The following is a 16,891-nucleotide window of genomic DNA, read 5'->3' as shown; positions in this document are numbered from 1 at the left end:
TTCAGCATAAAAAATGTGGTTTGGGAATTTAATTACTCTTCAAACAAGTTTTAAGTTGAATTCTCGAAAATACTACAAGCACCTGTTTCTCTTTTATTTAAATTTTTTTGTCTTTACATTTAAACCAGGTGGGAATTGAACCTGCCACCAGGAATCAGCAAATATATAAAGGAAAGAGGCAAAAAACGAAGAGAGCCAAAAAGGAAATTGTGAAGGCAACGCGCAAAAGAAAGAGAGCAGGTAAATAAAAACAGCTTTGCAAATCAAGTCCAATAGGTTCCAGTTAATAAAGGTGTGTGCGTGCGTGTGCCTGTGCTTGTGTGTGTGTTTATGTGTGCACGCGAACGGACATTGAAGAGCCAATGAAACGCACTCAGGCCCATGACGAGGCTGATCACAGAGCTTTGAAAAGGATGAAGAGACAGCGTGTGCAGTTTTCTGTGCAGGAAGACTCGCTAATGATGCTCTGCTGTGTGGCTTCACACCTGCTGAACAGCAAGGTACACACACAAACACGTTTAAAGGACATTAAGAGCAGTCTTTTCTCACAGTGAGTCTTGACTTGTTGTTTTACTGATTTACCTTTTTACATTTTTCATATTTCAGTACAAACAGTTTTATTGTCATGATCAGGTTCAATATATATATATATAAATTTATATATATATATATATATATATATATATATACACACACACACACACACACACACACACACTACAGGTCAAATGGTTTAAGAACACCCTAATTATTGCAATTCAAGTCGTGTCAGTCCAATGAATAGCTTGGAATGGTACAAAGATAAGTACTGAACAGCCAGAGGTTAAAATAATGAAAGGTTTGGTTACTCAAAACTAGAAAATTAATGTACATTTCAGAATTATACAAATAGGCCTTTTTCAGGGAACATGAAGTGGGTTAACAATTTAAAGCTGTTCTGCAGCAATGAAGGTTGAATCAGCCTTGAAAGCTGGTGCTACTAATTCCTACAGGTGTTCCAACTTTTCTTATTTACTTACAACCCCTTCTGTCTGCATAAAAGCAGCGTTGGAATACTGTACTTTGATGAGTCAATATCAGACTCATTTCAGAGTGCAGTGACACAATAAACTGAATAATTTTCAGTAAAAAACTAGAAGTAGTAGTGTTGTGTGTGTGTGTATATATATATATATATTTTTTTTTTTTTTCTTTTCTTTTAATATCATGTACACTAAAACAAGGGTGAAAAATTCGTTATTAATTGGTAGATATGCCATTATATTTTTTTTTGGTGTGGGCCACCATGCAAGGACATTTCGGTCACCCACAGTTTGTTTATATAAGAGAACATAAAATGTTACATTAATGACATGACTGTAAAATAAAAATGATGACAGTAGTTGTTACATCCTGATGAGTAAACAAATCTTTGAAATCATAAGCATTTCCTGTCTGCGTTGTTTTACCAAAACAAACATTTAAATCTAATCCGTAGAATAGGTTCAGTATCACATTAATGTCAATGTGGTAACAAACCTAGAGAAAGTCATGCTCTCTGAAGAATTGCTTTCTGGGTTCTATTTTGTTGTAGTTACCACGGCCTTTTGTACCTCACTGTGTGGTGAGAGATCTGCTTCACGCTGAGTTTAAGACTTCTTTGGATAAAACCTCTATTGCTGTCGGGCGACGCTCGCGGTTCATTTTCAAAAACCCACAAACACTTCAGAACTACAGGTTGGTACAAACTATTGAATACAATGGTCAACAGTTGTGATTTAGTGTGAGATGTTGACTCATTAAACATCTGTTATAGGGTCTGCTTGGCTGAAGTATCACAGGACAAGTCCCTGATGAAACAGTTGGAGGAATTCCATCCTGCTGATCCTGAGAAATCGGAAGCATGTTGTTTTTGTTTGGGCCTGATAAAGTTTCCTGTTTTAGCTTTTGATAAAGTATAGACTAATTGCATCTCTGCTCGTTTCAGGACTGTGTCAAAGCATTCTTGGAGTACATCCGACTGCTCAGACAGAAGTTCAGTTCTGTGATGAGCTCTTGTAATCTGGTCATACCAGACACCAAACAGGAGCTTTTTTCACGGTAATTAGAAGACGATGAACCAGAGGAGGAAAAACGGGTAGGAGGGGGTTGATCTGTACAAGCATGATGTTAAAAGTACTGTGTGTGGCTTCTACAGGTTCAGTGTGTCTGCCATCTATACTGAAAACCAGATCTCACCCAAGGACTCTCTCAGTTGGTGAGGATTGGTGCAGCTGTTTTTGTTTTCTGATGCTTAATTTGAGTGTTTATGTGCTGCTTGTGTCTCCATTGCAGCACGGCAGACATTCACTCAGTTGTGTTGCATAACTTGATCCAGAGCACTCTGGCCATGACCAACAGTCAGATGAAGTCCACCAGGTCATTTCAGGTACTGACGTGTACTTTGAGATTGAGGATAGATTTATTTTACAAAGTTGCAATCAGTGTTGACCTCTGATTTCAAAGCTGCTGTTTTCCTTCAGGACTGTCCCACAGTCTTTTTATTTCATGTTGTTTCTTCTTCTGCAGACATTCTACGCTTACAGCAAGTATGACCAGGAACTGCTTTGTCGGGTATTTCTGCAGTGCAGGAAGCATGGTTTGGTCAACCGACGCCGTGTCAGTCAGCCGTTTGGGCCCAAAAAGAATAGATCTCTGCCCATCCTGCCCATGTCCTTCCAGCTGTCCCAGTCCTTCTACAGGTAGTTTGTCTTTCTTTAATCCTTGGGTCACCTTTGGGGACCAAACTTTCAATATCTCATTCAGTGTAAAGGCTAATTGTATGAAGTTTGGACATGAGTTTTCTTATATTGTCATGTTCATATTTATTGCAAAATGTATAGATCAGGAGATATAAAATGTACCGACACTCTTTATAAAAGTGGTTTTCCCAAAATACCTAATAAATGTAAACCCCTACTTTTAAAATAAAGGGAAAACAAGTTTTAGGTGGGATGGCATTTTTTTTCAAATGCACATTTTATGTTTTAGACATTAAATTATTACAAAAAGGCATACAAATATAATGAAAAACTTTATATTTCTGTTGAGGACGGAAGTTGTTGAAAAGATCTGATGTGCAAAAACTGGGGAAAAAACATTTATAGATGACATTTTGAAGACACTTTTATGAAGGGTACTGTTTTTGGTAGCTAATCTCAAAGAATGTTCAGAACTCAATGAGTAATAATGCCTCAAAATCAATGTTCCTATATTGACCTACTTAAGTCTGTAATAACTTCATATCAAATGTTCCACTTTGTACCTTATTTTTGAAATATTTTTAAATATTATTTATTTTTGTTTTTATGACAGAAAGGACAAAAAAACATAAAAAATACAGAAATATAATGAACATTTTATATCTATGGTTAGGTCTGGAGTTGTTGAAAACATCTGATGTGAAAAAATTGGGGGAGGGAATTGTATACAACAATTTTATGACAGGTTTATGAAGGGTATCGTTTTGGTACCTAAGCTCAAAGAGTGTAACATTTTTAAAAGGTGCCCACACTGCCCAGAGGGTTAAAGTTAAAGTTCAAACACCATGGAACACACACGATATGAGGACAAAGATTTAGAATGAAATTGCATCTTAAATTGTTGTAGAACATCCACACCCCATTCCAATATTAATGTCAACCGTTTCTCTGTTCGTTATTCTATCCTTCTCTCGAGAAGAAAACGATACATTTTTCTTAGATTAGTGTTGTGGAAGAAATGTAAGTTCAAGATGCAGAAACAAAACGAGGCAGACAACTTTAATTTTATTTTGCAGCAGAGAAATTTACTCAGACGCTTTGACAACAGTCAGAATACAGACACAGTTCACCGTATGTTGCAAAGTTCTCTCTTATAGTTCAGCATACACTGTGTGCATGTGCATTTCCTTTCCCGGACACTCTTGGCTAAACATTGCTTAGTTACCCAGTCTTTTCCATTACACTTTTCTATACAATGTAATTACAATGGTGCCAAACCATTGTTCATATTTTGGTAATTACACCTTGCAAGACTTCCTGTCTACTAGGGTTCAGTTAACACTGAGCGACTATTTTCTCCAACACTAGTGACATGCAGGTAAAATGTGATGATGCAAAAAGGAGAGAGTGTCACATATAAGTGGGTTATTGAAATTTTGGGAGCTTAGTGAATATTTGTGCAGCCCATGAAGAAGTTTTAGATTCTACACTGAACAAAAGTATAAACGTAACACTTGTTTTTGCTCCCATTTTTCTTGAGCTGAACTCAAAGATCTAAAACATTTTTTATATACACAAAAGACCTATTTCTCACAAATATTGTTCACAAATCAGTCTAAAAGCGTGCACTTGGTAGGGTTGCACATCTGATAATGTGATGTGTACACAGGTTAAGATATCCTTTTAATACTGACCTACAGTGTAGGAACTATACGATTTGTTTCTACGATAAATTGAGCGCCAGTGGCTTAGTCCGTAGGGACATGGGTTGGGAACCGGAAGGTCGCTGGTTCAAGTCCCAGTATGGACCAAAAGAACAGAAGTTGTTCTGGTAGCTGGAGAGGTACCAGGGCACTTCTCAAGCACTGCCAAGGTGCCCTTGAGCACGGCACTGACCCCCAACACTATATAAAATTGATGTATAATAATAATAATAAACATTTGTTGTAGATATTTTATAAAATAAAGAAGCCAATTCTAAAGTGACAGTTACATATTTGAAAAGAAAATATTGTAAAGACCACATATCCCCAAGCATTGTGGCTTTATGGCACTGGCAAAACAAAAACAGAACAACAAAATCACATGTCATTGTATTTATTTTTAGACGAGGACCAAAAAAAAAAGTCTGGCTGACTCATTAGATGGAAACCCCAGAGGTAAATGTAGCACAGAATAGTAACAACAAAGTGCAATATTTCAGCCTGAGCATAGTGTTTTGAGCATGAGAGGTAGGTAACAAAGATGCAGCATTTCATTGTAGACAAGTTACACACCTATAAACAAACCGTGTAACAATAACCTTATAATGATGACACCTGGTGGTCTTCTCAAAATGTGGCCTCAGGCCTGGGAGCTAGAGTGGAAGGACAAAGCAGCAACCACTTTCTTATCTAAACAATGCCTAAAATACTCGTCAGATATTTTTTTCCAAACCTAAACTCTGCTGTGATTATTAGTTATTATCACTGTAGATTGTGTTCAAGTGCTCATTTTTCTGGGAAGTTTGTTTTAAATAAGTTTTTTGAGGTTGAAAAACAGGATTTTACATCATATATGACGATTATTGACAGCCGCGGGTCTTGCGTAGCTCTCTTTGTGAATAGCATAAGCGTCATTAAGGAAAGCCGACATGCCATTGAACTTTTCCGCTCAGTTTTTTTGAGCTACTAATACTTGTACTAACCTCTATGATCTGATATCCGAACAAGATGTTGGTAGAATTTTCAGTGGGAAAGATACTTAATTTTGTGGCATAGCTGGGCTGCGTGTCTCATCAGGGCAGTACTCTAAATGGGCAGAAGCGTGTTACCAGGGCTCCTCGCGCCGAATCTTACTGCGCAGAGTTTGGCTCCAAATGATGTCAAATTTGCAAGATGGAAGCGCCCCTATGCGCCGTATTTTGGCTTCAAAAACGTTGAGTGGAAACAGCTACAGTGCACACCTGCGATACCCGATCCATGACTCTACAACCAATTTATCTTGGAATTCATGGCTAATTCCTATCGATTGAGGAGGCTGCTACCAATGCAGCCATATCTCTCACTGGTTGAACCGGATATCCAGTCGCATCGGTTTATCGTTCACAACCTTAGCAATTGGCATGCTGACTGCTGGAATGTCCATCAGAACTGTTGCCCGTGAATTGAATGTTCATTTTTCTACAATAAGACGTCTCCAAAGGCGTTTCAGAGAATTTGACAGTACATCCAACTGGCCTCACAACCGCAGACCACGTGTAACTACACCAGTCCAGGACCTCCACATCCAGCGTGTTCACTTCCATGATTGTTTGAGACCAGCCACCCAGACAGCTGCTGCAACAATTGGTGTCCCTAACTAAAGAATTTCTGCACACACTGCCAGAAACCATCTCAGGGAAGCTCATCTGCTTGCTCGTCGTCCTCATCGACCTGACTGTAGTAAATCGTTGTAACCAACTTCAGTGGGCAAATGCTCACATTTGATGATGTCTGGCTTGTTGGAGAGGTTTTCTTTTCACGGATGAATTTGGGTTTTCACTGTTCAGGGCAGATGGCAGACAGTGTGTGTGGCGTCGTGTGGGTGAGTGGTTTGCTGATGTCAACGTCCGACCTCCCCAACCCCCCTACACCCTCTAATAAAGCAAAACTGCACATTTCAGGGTGGCCACCCTGAGGCACACCTGTGCATGAATCATGCTGTCTAATCAGCATCTTGATATGCCACACCTGTGAGGTGGGATGTATTATCTCTGCAAAGGAGAAGTGCTCACTAACTCAGATTTAGACACATTTGTGAACAATATTTGTGAGAAATATGTGTTTTGTGTTTATAGAAAATGTTTTAGATTTTTTAGTTCAGCTGATGAAAAATGGGAGCAAAAACAATACTGTTGCGTTTATATTTTAATTTAAAATAAAGCAGCTTGGTTAAAACACCCCAAATTTAAGAATTTTAAAAACCAGAAATCAAGTCTCATTCTCATGATGTCAGTGTTTACAGTTAATAAAAAAAAAAAAAAACAGTTTCAATATAATTTGGTATTAATTTAGAATGTTTTGTGTTTGATGTGTGAATCTAACTCTTAAAATCTCAATGAGATAAAACAGCCAAAAAAGAGAGTTAACATTAAATGTTCTCGTTACATAACTGATCACAGTGCCGATGCCTTTGGGCCAACACCCAAGACAAAAACAATGCTGGATAAGATCTCAATTCAAGTATTAGAGTTTACAGTAAGAAAAACAGCTAAGGTGACATCCTGTTAGTGCAACACATCTAGAATTTTCATTTCAACATGACCACAATGTAATCTTTGCAAGGCCATAGATTAAAAATGCATGGGAATGATGTTTTCGGCAGCTGTTTGGCTAATGTTGAAATTGGCAAAGAAAAAAAAAAAACAATACACACAAAAACATCTATTTATAAACTTGGGGAAACCAGTGTAGGTTTTTGGTTTCTACGTAATCTCTTATTGTTTTAAGGTTTGATAAACAAAATCCTGGATCTGATTATATAATAAAAAACATTAAAACCAAGTTTGTAAACTGGAAAGACAGAACCACCAACAAAGGACCAATGACTGACAATTGTTGAAGAAATCTACACAGCGGAAAAACTAACTCACAAACTGTGACTCCAAGAAGCTCACATGGACAAGAAATGGTACAAATGGGCTGAATACAAAATACGGAATGGCAGAACAATTGATTAATGATGTAAATGAAGTGTTTGTTACCCAAGCAAGGTTTTTGATGTTGTTTTTGTGGTCATAAAACTTAAATAAAAAATAAATAAAAAAAGAACTTTGTAAAATAAAATGTTGTTCCACAGATTTCTATGTTTTCCCACGTCACCAACAATGTCTGATTCCTTGACCACACTCTCCTTCTTACAGGTGCTTTTCATGGCGTTTTCCTCCCTCCCTGTGCAGAGATTCCCTCTGCTTTCTTCGAAGTCTGATTAATAACGGAAGAGGAGACAACTCCTCAGTGATTTTATACCATGAAACAGACAAAAGGCCCAATAGTGGAGAGCAGGGGTTGGAAATCAAAAAGCCTTCAAAACAAAAAGCAAAGCAAAGTAAAGGAGAAGACGAAACATTGAGGGGAACCAAAGAACAGCCAGAGATGGCTGAAAGTGACTCCCCAAAAGAACAAGACAATGCCCTCAGTCAGGTTGAAGAAGATAATTTGAAGGGAGAAGGTGACGTAGAAAACAACACTGAACTCACAAGTCAATCAGATGCACAGAAAATCTCAGAGGATGCGCCGCTGGAAGCTGCAGATGTTCCGACAGATGTGCCTGACATGATGGAGATCTGCATGAACACTCCTGGGGGCTCTTGTGCAGTCTCCCTCAGCCTGATGTCACTGGGACTTCTGAGTGTACATGTGTCCATTCCTAACCAGGTGGTGGTGGTGGACTCTACTTTGGTGGACAACGATGTTGTGAAGAGGTGAGCTGTGAATATAAAGATGACTATTTAATGAACTATTTAATTTAACTACAAAGAGACTTCAGAGTATCAGCGTGTGATTCCTAAAAAAAGACTGAAGCAGAGTTGTCCAAACTTGGTCCTTTAGGGCCACTCTGATTCTGATGTTTTAGTTGTCATTGTGACATTTTGGCCCTCAGCCATGCTGGAGCAGAGACACATGTTAAACCTGCTGGATCAATGGTCCTCAAGGACTGGGTTTACCCCTGCTGTAGGGGTTTCTATCTCACACTGTTAGTCAGGGTTGGGGTCAATTATAATTGTAATTGCGTAATTGATCATTAATTACATTTTATGTTTATAATTTTAATTGTTTATTAAAATGTCTTTTGCTGTCATAATCATAATTAAATTGTAATTAAGTTCAGTTAATTTACTGTAATTGTAATTGCCATGAAAATTCGATAAAAATTGTGAATTATAATTTAACGCAAAACAGTTTTTTATGTACAGTTCTACACATACAGTATGTAGTTAACAATTATTACAATATGTATCATATCAAGCTTTCTCACATTTTACCATTTAAAAAAATTCAAATCGAGGGGTATACGACACAAAGGAGGCTCAAACGCCAACAGCAAAAATATTAAAACCTATATATTCATTGATTAGGAAGCATAACAAGATAACCAATCAATAGGGAAAAAAATTAGATTAGTAGCACCAGCTTTCAAGACAGTATTTGCCTATGCCAATGCCTATTAAGTACTTATTAATGCCTTATTCTTATTAGTGCCTTATTATACACTCAATGGCAGTCTCACAGTTCAAACAGGATTAGGATTAGGGTTAATGTTAAACCTAACTCTAGCATGTTGAGATAGTAATTCATATACAACAACTTCCTTACTTACTACTAGTAATAATTCTAAGGTTATTGAGGGAAAACTCTTAGTTAATGGCTTACTGGTTGTATAATAAGGCCATGCAGAATAAGCAATAATAAGTACTTATTTAAGAGTCAATATGTTACTAATTTGCATACTAAGAATCAAATAATTAATGGTTAATAGGTGTTTCCTAAACTAAAGTGTTACGACAATTTCTTGTCATTTCTGACAAAGTGGATTTGTTGTAGTCCTTTCTTTAGGGAATACAAGTTGGATGTGTAGATATGTACTTGTAAAAAAAATATATATATATATATATATATATACAATCTCCTTTTTTATGCTTTGTTTGTTTTATTCTCTAGAGGCTACGGTAATAACAGATAAAAGCTAGATTAGCAAAACTTTGCTTATTTTGTATGTTTTTTTTCCAGTATGGCTGCTCTTGAAGAAGAAGAAGATGAAGATGATGATGATGATGATGATGATTGCGAAGTGAGAAAGAAGTTGGAAGTGAAGGCAACGCAGGCGTCTCACACCAACTACCTGATAATGCGAGGCTACTGCTCTCCTGGCATCAGTAAAACCTTTACTTCTCATTTTAAAATTGCTTTGCCTAAATGGTGCGCTCTGATACTAATGATTACTAATCTGCTAATTCTACTACTACTAATACTAATGATGTTCTGGATGTGTAACTTTGTTTTACAAACTCTTTGTCAGCATTTGGGGCTCAAAATCTTTTAGAAATAAATTTGTATCACATTGATTATATTCACACAAAGTTGTGAACTCAAGGTACTTCATTTGTAAAGAACAATATAGGAACTTAAGTTTTTAGGTTTCATTTAGATGATAACTTGCAGTATTAAGTCAGTGTGTTCTGGTCCACTTGTATTTTTGTCATTTAATCCCAATGTATTTTTTTCTCCTCTTGTATCCAGTCAACAGACGTAACCTGAACCCAAATGATAACATTGTGGTAGAGTCGTGCATTTTGAGCATCCAGCTGAGAAACACACCAGTTCACCAATGGTTCACAGAGGACGGTAAGTATCAGCACAGCCAAGACTAAAGTTGCGTTCACACCAAACACGACTGAAGAGACTAGATTACATTCAAAATCAATGGAAATGAGGCAACTTCCCTTCAAGCGATAAGACTTGCGCAATTTTGGCGACTAGACTAGTCACTGAAAGTTGAAAAATTTGAACTTTTCAAGCAACAACTCCCCCGGCTGTCACTGTCTGTAGAGCCAAGGCAGCAGCCCCTCCCTCCCGCTCCAGAGAGAAGGCTGCAGCAGGAGGGGCACTTCCTAAATGTCCCGGGGCAAAATTAAAACATTTAAACGCTTGAATAAGCCTACATTCTGAGTGAACTCATCCTTTAGTAACTCCGTAAGTTTGTCATTTAAACCATAAAAGCGGTGCTGTCTATGATAAGTGCTGTAAACGTACGGCCGGAAAAGAAGTGATCAGCCCTCTCGATGCAACAGCGACTCCGCAGACACACACTGTTCCCTGTCGCTTTAGTTGCCTTAGGTCTGAACGCACCTTCAGTCAAACCGCCTTTGCTTTTTGTGTGTGTAACGACGTGTTCATGTGTTTACAGACTCCTCACCACTGAACCTGAACAAATGTGGTCTACTGCTGCCCTCTGTCCTCACTTACTCCATCCATTCATCCCCCTCTGCACCACCTGTTCTAAAAGATTGTGAGCAGTTTTTAATTGAGGAGAAGGAATACAGCCTGCAGGACATTGAAGCATGTGCACAGATCAGAAAGAGTTTAGATGAAGCTGGTGAGGGAGGGCTGGAAGAACAGGAGCTGTACAAGGCTCACATTGACCTGATGAAGCCACAGTGTGGGAAAACCAGGAGCCTGCCCGACTACATGAAGGTAAACTTAGTTACATATTAACTATTGAACAGAGTTAAGAATCTCTGGAACAGTGGTAGCCAGGGTTTTTGGTCAGTTATAATTGTAGTCATGTAATTGATAATTAATTACAATTGAAAAAATATATTGCTGTCGTAATCATAATTGAATTTAGATAATTGACTTTGAAATTGTAATTGCCATGGAAATTATATAAAAATTGTCTATTACAAATTAATTAAACGCAAAACCGTGGAAACGTGTTACAGTTCTATGGCTTATACATACAGTACGTAGTTCTCTTGGAAATCATTTTACTAGTTTTTTAAAAATTAATCTAGGGGTATACTGACCACACCAAAAATATGAATACCAATATTTTCATGGATAAGGAAGCCTGAAAAACTCATTGGATGATAATTTTTGTAGTGTATTTTACAGCTGATTTAAGGCATGGGTCAAAACTGACCCGTTATAATAAGAGATGCTAACAGAAAGCTAACATGAGGAAGGTTATGTTTTATGAGGTTATTTATTTCATGTGCCATGTAAATAAATTAATGCAGTAGGTGCATCTAACCAGGAACAGTTTGCGGTGACTTTTTTAGCAAACACACATGCAAAGATCAGCTACAGTAAATGTTTACACAAAACACAGCGGGGATGGTAAAAAAGACTCCAGTTAACCTTTCTAGTATGAGAAAATAATTTAAATAAAACAATAGTCAATATTAAGAGCCACTGAATAAGAAAATGCAGAGTGTGTGGGAGAGAAAAAGCTGGGCACCCGAGGCGGCGTGTGTGGAGTTTGGTGTGGATGCGGTGCATGGATCTCCTGTGTCTTTCTCTCTATGTTGTGACTATAAAACTCTTGTCGCGTTGATGGCAGGAGTCAGGCCAGAAACAGCTGAGCTGCTGCTTAATTTCTGCAGAGACGATGGCACAATGTTCACATATGAAAGTGTGAGTGATAATCGCTGCTCAGGAGCTCAGACCGACTGATTTGACAGACTCTGTTGCTGCATTAACTCAGATCAATGGCATCAACAGATCAATAGGATGGTTTCTGTCCAAATCTGCCTGTTTTTCATGCACTGATAAGAGCAAAGTTACAGGATCTGATGGAGCAGCCACATTAAATTAAGGTGGAAAAATATAATTAGGTTTTAAAGTTGTTTATTCAATATTTGTGCAACAGACAGAGAAGTCTACCCACCTCCAACTTCTTCAAATGTCATTGTGTGCTTCTGTGTCCTCACCTCTCCATGTTGAATGAGCAAAATGTTCATTTAAATATGGCGGTCTCAACCACATCTACACGCACACCAATTAGTGACGCAATGTTAGTGAATTCCTCACAGCAGGTGAGGAAACGGCGCCACCAAAGGATTTAGGGACGCGCCTGATTTACCACCCTTTATTTCAGATCTTAGTGAATTTGCCCCTCAATGATTTACTGCTGCTGCGATAAATGCACACGCTGGAGCAGCGCTAAAGCAGCAGCCTGTGTGTTTACGCCTACTCATACATATGCATGCATCCAAAACACAGCCTGCTTTTAGGAGCGCTCTGAAAGTGACTTTTCAGAGGGCGTAAACTCTAGATAACAGGTGAGTTTGGGAAAATAAGCCTCAAATACTATGTTGTTGGGGTTCTTTGAACAATTTGAAATGGGTGAAAAATAGCATAATACTGGACCTTTAAGTGAAAGCTTCTTGTTTCTACTGAATGAGAATGTGCCTCTGTGTGTTCCAGGACTTGGCAGAGGAAGGCCTGGTGGTGCGTGTTGGGGGTCTAAGCTGTCGCTGGGTGCTCATGCAGCATGCTAATCCATGGTTACTAACGCTAAACTCCAAGAAATGGTCTGGCACACATTTAAACTCAGAAAACATGGATTACCTGAAACACCACAGGGTACCCTTCATGCGCAAGAGACGCTGCAGAGGGACTCGCTGTCAGGCAGAGGAACCAATGGCTAAAAAACTTGCTCTGGACCAGGATAGGGTCTCTGAGGCAGGGAACACTGATGGTTTGAGTCACAAAATAAATAATGAAGTGATTGAGGAAGAGCCAAAGCAGGTAATCAGTGAGAGTGGTGATGAAACCCCTCTGGGGTCTGAAAAGGAGGCAGCCATGCAGACAGAATCTAAAGAGGAGGAGGACACAGAGGAGAGGATGGACAAAACCACAGAGCAGAAGGATGGACAGACTTTGATGGAGGACAAAAGAGACGAAGAAGCAGCTTCTTCTTTACACTATGCTGAGGACGAGTAAGTGGCACCTGCCAGGAACTGATTGTGTGATGGTTGGTTAGTTCAGAGTTTAATGCGTGTCCATTTTTTTGCAGTGAAGCTCTGAGCTTCATCAGCCGGCCTTGGAGAATGGTCGATGGCAAGCTGAACCGTTCGATGTGTAAAGGCATGCTGGAGGCCGTCATGTTCCACATCATGTCTAAGCCTGGGATCACACAGCACATGCTTGTGAAACATTACAAAAGAACACTGCAGCCAATGGTGGTGATGGATCTTGTGCAGGTGAGGACACGCTAAGAACGTGCAAGATGTTATCGTTTATGATATATCGTCAAAAACATTCTCACTGGTAAGAGTATGTTATCCCACAATAGAAATGATAAATTCTCATGTCGAAAATTAGCGAGGGCCACGAGCCATTTGTCCCACAATTTAGCCAAGAATGCCCCTAAAAACTTTGTTCCACGGGCCAAAATTGCCCCCAAGTTTTTAGTCAACAGCTGATTATTCTCTAGAGCGGAGCGCTGTTCACGGGAGCTTCACCACCCGGGACGGGACACACACACACGCACAAACTGCGTTGCTTGTCACGGCCGTGCAGTGATATATCATGGACCACTACTTGGTTAAGACCAGACAACCATCCAAAAAGTGAACCAATTCAAGTTCCTCCGTCAGATCCATCCAAAGTTCCCACAACACTTATGAACTGGAAACTCAACTAAAATTAACTAAGCTAAGCTAAGCTACCGAAACACAGACTGAGCTAATGCTAACCACTTCATAAGAGGAAGAGACCAGTAAAAAGAACAGGGCCGACTGTCATAAAACCACAAAGATTTGTTTATGGTCAGATTTAACACCATTTGTGTGAAATAAATGTTAGCATAAATACTTGCGTCACTATTCATCCGTCCCAACTTTTGAAATGCAATATTTATAATTATATTTCACGTGTTCGCAAGACAAAGCTAGTCCCATTATATTAGACATTAATGTAACTATTGAGATTATTACACCAGAATATACTGAATTATTAAATTATCAGCTTGATCTGGTTTAATTATGGGGAAATCAGTGATATTTATCAATCATAACTTTATGTAACTCATTATCAGATATAAAATAAACACGATTCAGCAGCAGTAAAAACACTATTGCAGTTATTTATGCTTTTCATGTGTGTGTTTTTATCATATAATTTCATTATAAATGAGGAAATAACACTAATAGTGACCCACATGCACTAATATATTCTATAAAATATCAGCCCATGAGGTCTTTGAGTCAGCAGCTATTGTAGCCTTTGTTAATCATGTGTCTAGTGTTTATGTATTCAATTTAATTTGAGTTTGTGAGGAACCTGTTTACACTTCAAGTTGGGAATTGTTTTGTATATTTATAGTTTTTACTTTTTATCGTTACCGTGATAAATACCAGAAATGATCAGCATAATTTTTTAAGTCTATATCGCCCATCCCTAGCACATACCCATTAGTGGTGAATCTTTTAACATAAGGTACTTTCTATTTACTCAAAGGTGGGAATGTTCTACATTTAATTAGGTTATAAATCCATCGAGAATGTGTTTAGAGTTCAATTCAACTGCACATACACCTTTAGTGGGCAGGAGGCTTGGTTGTCACCAAGATTATTTTTAAACTATAACTAACTTTTAGCCGTTTTGTAATTTAAAAGCTTTGATGTGTCAATCCTAACTGCACCTTTATAAAGTACTGAGAAAAGGTAATTTCTTAAAGAAAATGCGGATAGCTGTTGACAGATGAACTGATTTATAACATTATTTTAAAAAGAAAATAATTGTATTAATAAGGAATCTTGCATTAGGTCTTCCTGTGTTTAAGAACTCTTTTTTAATGTGATAATGGTTACAAGATATGAGATCGATTGTAGTTGGTCGTATTATACAATAAATATTTAGCCATTACTGCTAAAATTTAGCCAAAACTGGATGTTTATAGTTTTTCTGAATATGAATACATTAAAAGTGTGATGTTGAAAATGTCTAGATTTGCCAAAGGTTTGATGGAAGAGGAACGTGGATTATGAAATATGTTTGAATTAATATTGGTATCATATTAATTAACGTTTTTTGGTTTTTGTTCACTTAAATTAACTTCAATAAAACAGTCATTATCAGGGCTGCCAACCTTGGTTGTTTAGTTGACTAATTGGTCAACCAAGATTTTCATTGGTCGACCAGCAATACTAAAAAAAAATGCAATGCACTTATACTGTATAGGTGATAAGGATTAAATATCAAATATTATTTATTTAATGCCTGAACATGTTTCTATGTACAGCAACAGCTCTGCGTCAGTGCAGTGTACTGTCCTCGGAGCAGAGAGAGAATAAATTAAGACAGGCTTGAAGCACAAGCATCCATGATTGAATCAATTCCTTTTCTGCAGAAGAACATGGATTATCCTTATATTTGATACATGGATTATGTTAATAGATCCTGACTTTGGCGCGGTGGTGCGCACCTGTGTTTGACGTGTCTGTTTGTTTCTCCGTGGGCTGATCTGATGTTGATATTAACAGTTTTTTAATAAAAGCAGGCTTACCACTAAAAGAAACATAAATGTGTCATTTATATAAGGAAAACATAGGTAAAATGCCTAATGTCTATCGGACCTGTAGGTTTCAGTTTCACATCATAAATGGCACCACAAAACACCAAAACAAAAAATTTGTCTCTCTTTTTCTTTCTCCTCATCCTCCTCTGCAGCTGCTCATTCATTCTCCGTTTTTTTTTGTTTTTTTGGTGGACTAATCGCTACATCACCATTTTCTTGGTTGACGACAGCCCTAGTAATTATTTGCATATGCTAATCACACACAAGTCTCCAACTTAGGTTGATTATTGTGATAAATAAACATCCTATGTCGTGGATTTGAATTGTCTGGTCTGAGGTCATCATGAAAGCAGCTTTTTTACAGAAATCAAATGCAATGCTGGAATTAAAAAAAAATATGGATGAAATGTTTTCATGAGTTAAACCTGTTTTTGTTTGTTGTAGTTTTAGTTTTTTGTGGGGTTAGTGGTTTAGAAACTATTGTGTGAATCAAATCTTGTGTCTTTTCCACAGGCACTGATACAGCTGGGCTGTGTGAAGATGAAGACGATGGTTAAAAGTCCCAAACCTTCGCTGTTCGGCCACCAAGTGCAACAAACGACGGGCGGGCCTGAAGTGAGCGTCCCAGAGCCGGACACCATTTATTATGAGCCCACTATCAGTTGCTGTCTGCGACTGTGCCACATTTTACCCAATGAACGACACTGGAACACCACACCATGAGCATCATCGCTGGAGTCCTGCGTGTGTGGAAGAAGAAGGTTATAACAGCCATTGGATGGTTTGGATGCAAAGATTATTTGTATTAAAGACTAACGTTCTCAGGGTTTTCTTTGTTCATTCATATTTTTTTTTGCATTTTGTTTGTGTGGTGTTTACTTGTGCTGAAACTTTAAAAAATAAATAAAATCTTGATTCCTTTTATACCATTTTTAAAAATTTTTCTGTATTTTGGTTTGAACAATCACACAAAGTTTACAAAGGGTGCTTTACACACAATTTGACTGAATGAAATAAAGTAAATAGATGCCTGTGATCTTAACAAGTAATTTTTCTTAAAACAAAACTCAGGGAGAAACAAAAACTTATTAAATTAAATAAACCTGGAACAACAGAATATTTCTTTG

General features: G+C 38.0%; 1 protein-coding gene across 3 annotated transcripts in view; it reads left to right on the top strand.

Annotated features, from left to right (window-relative positions):
- Window positions 1-16,688, top strand: part of gtf3c1 (general transcription factor IIIC subunit 1) — a 39,698-nt gene extending 23,010 nt beyond the window's left edge. For 2 of the 3 annotated variants that reach the window (XM_028451244.1, XM_028451258.1), the window contains exons 27-41: window positions 129-240; window positions 358-500; window positions 1,574-1,716; window positions 1,796-1,880; window positions 1,967-2,079; window positions 2,177-2,236; window positions 2,314-2,407; window positions 2,548-2,720; window positions 7,603-8,163; window positions 9,470-9,615; window positions 9,980-10,084; window positions 10,647-10,933; window positions 12,668-13,182; window positions 13,260-13,446; window positions 16,278-16,487. In XM_028451244.1, the coding sequence (XP_028307045.1) occupies window positions 129-240; window positions 358-500; window positions 1,574-1,716; window positions 1,796-1,880; window positions 1,967-2,079; window positions 2,177-2,236; window positions 2,314-2,407; window positions 2,548-2,720; window positions 7,603-8,163; window positions 9,470-9,615; window positions 9,980-10,084; window positions 10,647-10,933; window positions 12,668-13,182; window positions 13,260-13,446; window positions 16,278-16,487 (2,934 nt within the window). Of the gene's footprint in view, window positions 1-128; window positions 241-357; window positions 501-1,573; window positions 1,717-1,795; window positions 1,881-1,966; window positions 2,080-2,176; window positions 2,237-2,313; window positions 2,408-2,547; window positions 2,721-7,602; window positions 8,164-9,469; window positions 9,616-9,979; window positions 10,085-10,646; window positions 10,934-12,667; window positions 13,183-13,259; window positions 13,447-16,277 lie in introns of all 3 variants that reach the window. The other variant, XM_028451251.1, reaches the window with a different exon arrangement.
- The last annotated feature ends 203 nt before the right edge of the window (window positions 16,689-16,891 follow it).

Source organism: Gouania willdenowi, chromosome 1, assembly GCF_900634775.1.
Source record: "Gouania willdenowi chromosome 1, fGouWil2.1, whole genome shotgun sequence".
In the NCBI taxonomy this organism is placed as follows: Eukaryota; Metazoa; Chordata; class Actinopteri; order Blenniiformes; family Gobiesocidae; genus Gouania; species Gouania willdenowi.
This window is presented reverse-complemented; position numbering and strand designations above follow the sequence as displayed.